We start from the raw sequence: 9,566 nt of genomic DNA, 5'->3' as shown, positions 1-9,566 counted from the left end.
TCGATTTTGGGAAAAATCTGTTGGTTTGGGAGAAAAATTTGTGGATTAGGGAAAAATTGGTAGATTTCATAGAAAATCGATATTTTTTGATATAAATCAGATTTTTCGTGGAAAAACTTGGCAAAAATGACAATTTTTGGGGAAAAAAAGCCGATTTTTGGGCAAATTTCATTTTTTCTCAACAAAACTCATTTTAGTGGAAACGGACCCAAAACTCTTTACAAAACCTCAATTTTTGGGTTCAAAGCATGCTAAAAAACCATATTTTTGGGCAAAAAATCGCCATTTTTGCTGCGAAAACGCCGGTTTTTTTGCAAAACCTTTATTTTCCTCTACCAAAGTGCATTTTTTTGGGGAAAAAAACCGGAATTTCAGTAACAACCGCTGAGGGAGTCGCTAAAAACGAGGGAAACGTTGACGTTGGCCGGTGGGCGTGGCCGGAAGGGGCGTGGCCGGAAGGGGCGTGGCTGCCGGAGAGGGGCGGGGCCAAAATTGTGAAAAATTGGGTTTTTGTATGGAAAAATGGCGATTTTTTAGGGAAAATTGGGGATTTTTGGGGGGAAATTGGTGGGTTTGGGGATGAATTGGTTTGTGAGAAAGAGCAGATTTTTTTGAGAAAAATTGGCAATTTTTGGCCGGAAAATTTGGGTTTTTTTGGGTGAAAAAGTGGAGATTTTGAGAAAAAATGACCACTTTTGGGGAAAATTTGGTCTGCTGGGGATAAAATGGTTTCTGAAAAAAAGCTGATATTTTTCAGGAAAAATTGACAATTTTTGATGCAAAAAATGGGAATTTCTGGGTGAAAAAGTGGAGATTTTGGGAAAAAATGAGTCTTTTTTGGGCAAAAAATGGTCAGTTTGGAGAAAAAAGATATAGTGGGAAAAATCGGATTTTTGGTGGGGAAAATCACATTTTAGGCCGAAAAACATGGTAGAAATGGCATTTTTTGGGGGAAAAAAGCCAAATTTTGGGCAAAATTTTGCTTTTGTCAAACACACGTATTTTGGCGGAAACGGACTCAAAACTCTTTACAAAACCTCAAATTTTGGGTTCAAATCATGCTAAAAAACCGCATTTTTGGGCAAAAAATCGCCATTTTTTTTGCAAAACCTTTATTTCCGATGCTAAAAAAGTGCAATTTTCGGGAAAAACTCCCAATTTTTAGTAACAACCGCTGAGGGAGTCGCTAAAAACGAGGGAAACGTTGACGTTGGCGGGTTTACCGGCAGCCTTGTCCAGCGACCTCTGGGCCAGCCGCAGCGGCAGCCGCTCGTGCCTCACCAGGCAGGGGGCGTGGCCGGAAGGGGCGTGGCCGGAAGGGGCGTGGCTGCCGGAGAGGGGCGGGGCCAAAATTGGGAAAAATTGGGGTTTTTGTATGGAAAAATGGCGATTTTTTAAGGAAAAATTGGGGATTTTTTTGGGGAAAAATTGGTGGGTTTGGAGAAAAATTCACTTCTGAGGGAAAGCGAATTTTTTTGAGAAAAATTGGTAATTTTTGGTGGGAAAATTTGGGTTTTTTGGGTGAAAAAGTGGAGATTTTGGGGAAAAATTGGGTGATTTTGGGGAAAATTTGGGTGATTTTGGGGAAAAATTGGTCTGTTGGGGAGAAAATTGTTTCTAAGAAAAAGTGGATACTTTTGAGAAAAATTGGTAATTTTTGGTGGGAAAATTTGGGATTTTTTGGGTGAAAAAGTGGAGATTTTGGGAAAAAATGGCCACTTTTGGGGAAAAGTTGGTCTGTTGGGGAGAAAATTGTTTCTGAGAAAAAGTGGATACTTTTGAGAAAAATTGGTAATTTTTGGTGGGAAAATTTGGGATTTTTTGGGTGAAAAAGTGGAGATTTTGGGAAAAAATGGCCACTTTTGGGGAAAATTTGGTCTGCTTGGGAAAAATTGGTAGATTTCATAGTAAATCGATATTTTTTGATAGAAATCACATTTTTTGTGGAAAAACTTGGCAAAAATGGCATTTTTTGGGGGAAAAAAACCAAATTTTGGGCAAATTTCGTTTTTTCTCAACAAAATTCATTTTGCTAGATACGGACTCAAAACTCTTTACAAAACCTCAATTTTTGGGTTCAAAGCATGCTAAAAAACCACAATTTTGGGCAAAAAATCGCCATTTTTGCTGCGAAAACGCCGTTTTTTTTGCAAAACCTTTATTTTCCTCTACCAAAGTGCATTTTTTGGGGGAAAAAAACGGGAATTTCAGTAACAACCGCTGAGGGAGTCGCTAAAAACGAGGGAAACGTTGACGTTGGCGGGTTTACCGGCAGCCTTGTCCAGCGACCTCTGGGCCAGCCGCAGCGGCAGCCGCTCGTGCCTCACCAGGCAGGGGGCGTGGCCGGAAGGGGCGTGGCCGGAAGGGGCGTGGCTGCCAGAGAGGGGCGTGGCCGAAATGGGGAAAAAATGGGGTTTTTGTATGGAAAAATGGCGATTTTTTAAGGAAAATTGAGGATTTTTCGGGAAAAATTGGTGGGTTTGGAGAAAAATTCACTTCTGAGGGAAAGCGAATTTTTTTGAGAAAAATTGGTAATTTTTGGTGGGAAAATTTGGGATTTTTTGGGTGAAAAAGTGGAGATTTTGGGAAAAAATGGCCACTTTTGGGGAAAATTTGGTCTGCTTGGGAAAAATTGGTAGATTTCATAGTAAATCGATATTTTTTGATAGAAATCACATTTTTTGTGGAAAAACTTGGCAAAAATGGCATTTTTTGGGGGAAAAAAGCCAAATTTTGGGCAAAATTTTGCTTTTGTCAAACACACGTATTTTGGCGGAAACGGACTCAAAACTCTTTACAAAACCTCAATTTTTGGGTTCAAATCATGCTAAAAAACCGCATTTTTGAGCTAAAAATCGCCGTTTTTTTTGCAAAACCTTTATTTTCCTCTACCAAAGTGCATTTTTTTTGGGAAAAAAACCGGAATTTCAGTAACAACCACTCAGGGCATCACTAAAAACGAGGGAAACGTTGACGTTGGCGGGTTTACCGGCAGCCTTGTCCAGCGACCTCTGGGCCAGCCGCAGCGGCAGCCGCTCGTGCCCCACCAGGCAGGTGAAGACGCCGCCGCCCTCCCAGTCCCGCGCCGGCACCGTCAAGGTGCTGACGGCCAGGTGGGCGCGGCCGGAAGGGGCGTGGCCGTTGTCGGGGCGCGGCCGGAAGGTGAGGGCGCGGCCCGGCGGGAGGGGCCGGCCGTCCTGCAGCCATTGGACGAGGAGGTCGGGCGGGTTGAAGTCGCGCACCAGGCAGGTGAGGGTGGCCCAGGTGTGGAGGCGGAGCTGCTCGGTGGGCGGGGCCAGCAGGTAGATGGAGGGCGGGGAGGCGTCCGGGACTGCCCCGGAAGGGAAATTTGTTGAGGGTTTCGACCCCCAAAAAAACGCCGGGTTTTGGCGCCAAAATTCCCGGATTAATGTGTCCAAAAAAAACCGAATAATTCCACCCCAAAACCCCACAATTTTACCCCAAAATAGCCCAATTTCACCCCAAAATCCCAATAATTCCAGCCCAAAAATCCCAATAATTCCACCTCAAAATCCCCAATAATTTTACCCCAAAATACCCAAATTCCACCTCAAAATCCCCAATAATTTTACTCCAAAAATCCCAATAATTCCACCCCAAAAATCCCAATAATTCCACCCCAAAAATCCCAATAATTCCACCCCAAAAATCCCAATAATTCCACCCCAAAAATCCCAATAATTCCACCCCAAAAATCCCAATATTTTACCCCAAAATCCCCCAATTTCACCCCAAAAAACCCCCATTTTTCACCCCAAAATCCCCAATAATTCCACCCCAAAAAACCACATTTTTCACCCCAAAAACCCCAACAATTTCCACCCCAAAAATCCCATTTTTCACCCCAAAATACCCCAATTTCACCCCAAAAACCCCAATGATTCCACCCCAAAAATCCCATTTTTCACCCCAAAATACCCCAATTTCACCCCAAAAACCCCAATGATTCCACCCCAAAAATCCCATTTTTCACCCCAAAATACCCCAATTTCACCCCAAAAACCCCAATGATTCCACCCCAAAAATCCCATTTTTCACCCCAAAATACCCCAATTTCACCCCAAAAACCCCAATGATTCCACCCCAAAAATCCCATTTTTCACCCCAAAATACCCCAATTTCACCCCAAAAACCCCAATGATTCCACCCCAAAAATCCCATTTTTCACCCCAAAATACCCCAATTTCACCCCAAAAACCCCAATGATTCCACCCCAAAAATCCCATTTTTCACCCCAAAATACCCCAATTTCACCCCAAAAACCCCAATGATTCCACCCCAAAAATCCCATTTTTCACCCCAAAATACCCCAATTTCACCCCAAAAACCCCAATGATTCCACCCCAAAAATCCCATTTTTCACCCCAAAATACCCCAATTTCACCCCAAAAACCCCAATGATTCCACCCCAAAAATCCCATTTTTCACCCCAAAATACCCCAATTTCACCCCAAAAACCCCAATGATTCCACCCCAAAAATCCCATTTTTCACCCCAAAATACCCCAATTTCACCCCAAAAACCCCAATGATTCCACCCCAAAAATCCCATTTTTCACCCCAAAATACCCCAATTTCACCCCAAAAACCCCAATGATTCCACCCCAAAAATCCCATTTTTCACCCCAAAATACCCCAATTTCACCCCAAAAACCCCAATGATTCCACCCCAAAAATCCCATTTTTCACCCCAAAATACCCCAATTTCACCCCAAAAACCCCAATGATTCCACCCCAAAAATCCCATTTTTCACCCCAAAATACCCCAATTTCACCCCAAAAACCCCAATGATTCCACCCCAAAAATCCCATTTTTCACCCCAAAATACCCCAATTTCACCCCAAAAACCCCAATGATTCCACCCCAAAAATCCCATTTTTCACCCCAAAATACCCCAATTTCACCCCAAAAACCCCAATGATTCCACCCCAAAAATCCCATTTTTCACCCCAAAATACCCCAATTTCACCCCAAAAACCCCAATGATTCCACCCCAAAAATCCCATTTTTCACCCCAAAATACCCCAATTTCACCCCAAAAACCCCAATGATTCCACCCCAAAAATCCCATTTTTCACCCCAAAATACCCCAATTTCACCCCAAAAACCCCAATGATTCCACCCCAAAAATCCCATTTTTCACCCCAAAATACCCCAATTTCACCCCAAAAACCCCAATGATTCCACCCCAAAAATCCCATTTTTCACCCCAAAATACCCCAATTTCACCCCAAAAACCCCAATGATTCCACCCCAAAAATCCCATTTTTCACCCCAAAATACCCCAATTTCACCCCAAAAACCCCAATGATTCCACCCCAAAAATCCCATTTTTCACCCCAAAATACCCCAATTTCACCCCAAAAACCCCAATGATTCCACCCCAAAAATCCCATTTTTCACCCCAAAATACCCCAATTTCACCCCAAAAACCCCAATGATTCCACCCCAAAAATCCCATTTTTCACCCCAAAATACCCCAATTTCACCCCAAAAACCCCAATGATTCCACCCCAAAAATCCCATTTTTCACCCCAAAATACCCCAATTTCACCCCAAAAACCCCAATGATTCCACCCCAAAAATCCCATTTTTCACCCCAAAATACCCCAATTTCACCCCAAAAACCCCAATGATTCCACCCCAAAAATCCCATTTTTCACCCCAAAATACCCCAATTTCACCCCAAAAACCCCAATGATTCCACCCCAAAAATCCCATTTTTCACCCCAAAATACCCCAATTTCACCCCAAAAACCCCAATGATTCCACCCCAAAAATCCCATTTTTCACCCCAAAATACCCCAATTTCACCCCAAAAACCCCAATGATTCCACCCCAAAAATCCCATTTTTCACCCCAAAATACCCCAATTTCACCCCAAAAACCCCAATGATTCCACCCCAAAAATCCCATTTTTCACCCCAAAATACCCCAATTTCACCCCAAAAACCCCAATGATTCCACCCCAAAAATCCCATTTTTCACCCCAAAATACCCCAATTTCACCCCAAAAACCCCAATGATTCCACCCCAAAAATCCCATTTTTCACCCCAAAATACCCCAATTTCACCCCAAAAACCCCAATGATTCCACCCCAAAAATCCCATTTTTCACCCCAAAATACCCCAATTTCACCCCAAAAACCCCAATGATTCCACCCCAAAAATCCCATTTTTCACCCCAAAATACCCCAATTTCACCCCAAAAACCCCAATGATTCCACCCCAAAAATCCCATTTTTCACCCCAAAATACCCCAATTTCACCCCAAAAACCCCAATGATTCCACCCCAAAAATCCCATTTTTCACCCCAAAATACCCCAATTTCACCCCAAAAACCCCAATGATTCCACCCCAAAAATCCCATTTTTCACCCCAAAATACCCCAATTTCACCCCAAAAACCCCAATGATTCCACCCCAAAAATCCCATTTTTCACCCCAAAATACCCCAATTTCACCCCAAAAACCCCAATGATTCCACCCCAAAAATCCCATTTTTCACCCCAAAATACCCCAATTTCACCCCAAAAACCCCAATGATTCCACCCCAAAAATCCCATTTTTCACCCCAAAATACCCCAATTTCACCCCAAAAACCCCAATGATTCCACCCCAAAAATCCCATTTTTCACCCCAAAATACCCCAATTTCACCCCAAAAACCCCAATGATTCCACCCCAAAAATCCCATTTTTCACCCCAAAATACCCCAATTTCACCCCAAAAACCCCAATGATTCCACCCCAAAAATCCCATTTTTCACCCCAAAATACCCCAATTTCACCCCAAAAACCCCAATGATTCCACCCCAAAAATCCCATTTTTCACCCCAAAATACCCCAATTTCACCCCAAAAACCCCAATGATTCCACCCCAAAAATCCCATTTTTCACCCCAAAATACCCCAATTTCACCCCAAAAACCCCAATGATTCCACCCCAAAAATCCCATTTTTCACCCCAAAATACCCCAATTTCACCCCAAAAACCCCAATGATTCCACCCCAAAAATCCCATGATGGTTTGGGGTGGGTTTGGCCCAAAACGATCATTGGAGTTGAGTGTTGGTCAACTGGAAGACCCTTCTTGATGGTTTTGGGTGGATTTTAGCCAAAAATGGGTGTTGGTGTTGAATAATGGTCAACTGGAAGACCGTTCTTGATGTTTTGGAAGGTTTTGACCCAAAACGGTCATTGGAGTTGAGTGTTGGTCAACTGGAAGACCCTTCATGATGGTTTTCGGTCTTTTCCACCCAAAACGAGCATTGGAGTTGAGTGTTGGTCAACTCGAAGACCGTTCTTGATGTTTTGGGTAGTTTTGACCCAAAACGGTCATTGGAGTTGAGTGTTGGCCAACTGGAAGACCCTTCTTGATGTTTTGGATGGTTTTGACCCAAAATGGTCATTGGAGTTGAGTGTTGGCCAACTGGAAGACCCTTCTTGATGGTTTTGGGTGTTTTGACCCAAAATGGTCATTGGAGTTGAGTGTTGGCCAACTGGAAGACCCTTCTTGATGTTTTGGATGGTTTTGACCCAAAATGGTCATTGGAGTTGAGTGTTGGCCAACTGGAAGACCCTTCTTGATGGTTTTGGGTGGTTTTGACCCAAAACGATCATCGGTGTTGGCTCAACTCAACCCAACTCAATCAACCCAACCCAACTCAACACAATTAATTCAACTCAACTCAACTCAACCCAACTCAACTCAACTCAAGTCAATCAATTCAATCCTACTCAACCCAACTCAACTCAACCAACTCAACCCAAATCAAGTCAATCAATTCAACCCAACTCAACCCAACTCAACCCAACTCAACTCAACCCAACTCAACTCAACCCAACCCAACTCATTTCCACCCAACTCAACTGAACCTCTACCAATCCCATTTCTTGCTCAATTTCTACGGGAATTTCACCCCAAAACGACCCCAAAACCCCAATTTTTTTCACTTTTCCCCCCCAAAAAAACTCACAGCCGCACTCCATGGTCTTGCTGGTGTTCCTCATCTCCTCATTCAACCCAACCCAACCCAACTCAACCCAACCCAACCCAACTCAACCCAACCCAACCCAACTCAACTGAATTCAATTCAACCCAACTCAACTCAACCCAACCCAACTCAACTCAACTCAATCAATTCAATCCTACTCAACCCAACTCAACTCAACCAATTCAATTCAACCCAACTCAACCCAACTCAATCAACCCAACCCAACTCAACCCAATTAATTCAACTCAACCCAACTCAACTCAACTCAACTCAACTCAACTCAACCCAATTAATTCAACTCAACTCAATTCAACCCAACTCAACTCAACCCAACCCAACTCAACCATGACCAACCCAACTCAACTCAACTCAACTCAACCCAACTCAACTCAACTCAACTCAACCCAACTCAATCAACTCAATTCAACTCAACCCAACCCAACCCAACTCAACACAATTAATTCAACTCAACTCAACTCAACTCAACTCAACTCAACTCAACTCAACTCAACCCAACCTCCACCAACCTCATTTTTTGAGCTACTTTTCACCCCAAAACCCCAATTTTTTTTCACTTTTCCCCCCCAAAAAAACTCACAGCCGCACTCCATGGTCTTGCTGGTGTTCCTCATCTCCTCATTCAACCCAACCCAACCCAACTCAACTGAATCCAACCCAACTCAACCCACCAACTCAACCCAACTCAATCAACCCAACTCAACCCAACTCAACCCAACCCAACTCAAGCCAATTAATTCAACTCAACTCAATTCAACCCAACCCAACTCAACTCAACCCAACTCAATTCAACTCAACTCAACCCAAGTCAACTCAACTCAACCCAACTCAATCAACCCAACCCAACTCAACCCAATTAATTCAACTCAACCCAACTCAACTCAACTCAACTCAACTCAACTCAACCCAATTAATTCAACTCAACTCAATTCAACCCAATCAACTCAACTCAACTCAACTCAACTCAACTCAACTCAACTCAACTCAACTCAACTCAACTCAACTCAACTCAACTCAACTCAACTCAACTCAACTCAACTCAACTCAACTCAACTCAACTCAACTCAACTCAACTCAACCCAACCTCCACCAACCTCATTTTTTGAGCTATTTTTCACCCCAAAACCCCAATTTTTTTCACTTTCCCCCCCCCAAAATACTCACAGCCGCACTCCATGGTCTTGCTGGTGTTCCTCATCTCCTCGCCGGCCTGGCACGTGAAGACGACGCCGCTCTCCCACTCGGCCTCCGTCACCACCACCCGGCTGCCGGCCACGAAGACGCCGGGACCTTCCGGGACCGGCCCCTCCTCGGCCACGCCCTCGCGCACCGGGGCGCCGTTGCGCAGCCATTGGATGGGGGCGGAGCCGAGGCTGCGCCGGGAGCCGCGGATTTGGCAGAGGAGGGTGGAGTTGCGGTAGGGGCCTTGGAACTCCTCGCGGGACGGCGGGCGGAGGGTGAGGACCGGCGAGGCCGGGGGCGGGGCGCCGGGGCCTGGGGGGCGGAGATTTGGGGTGAATTTGGGGGAATTTG

The 9,566-nt window shown here is 44.4% G+C and overlaps 1 gene segment (V, D, J or C); it reads right to left on the bottom strand.

The window, feature by feature from the left end:
- Positions 1–2,925: 2,925 nt before the first annotated feature.
- LOC121343551 lies at positions 2,926–9,540 on the bottom strand (the record flags this gene model as incomplete). The annotated part of the segment is given in 2 exon segments: positions 2,926–3,331; positions 9,198–9,540. Coding segments are annotated over 2 exon segments (747 nt in total), but the record flags the coding sequence as incomplete, so codon positions are not given.
- Between the last annotated feature and the right edge of the window lie 26 nt (positions 9,541–9,566).

This window comes from Onychostruthus taczanowskii, unplaced genomic scaffold (genome assembly GCF_017590055.1).
Source record: "Onychostruthus taczanowskii isolate IOZ18803 unplaced genomic scaffold, ASM1759005v1 scaffold1079, whole genome shotgun sequence".
NCBI classification, from domain to species: Eukaryota; Metazoa; Chordata; class Aves; order Passeriformes; family Passeridae; genus Onychostruthus; species Onychostruthus taczanowskii.
Note: the sequence above shows the minus strand (reverse complement) of the source record. Positions and strands in the feature narration are given on the sequence as shown.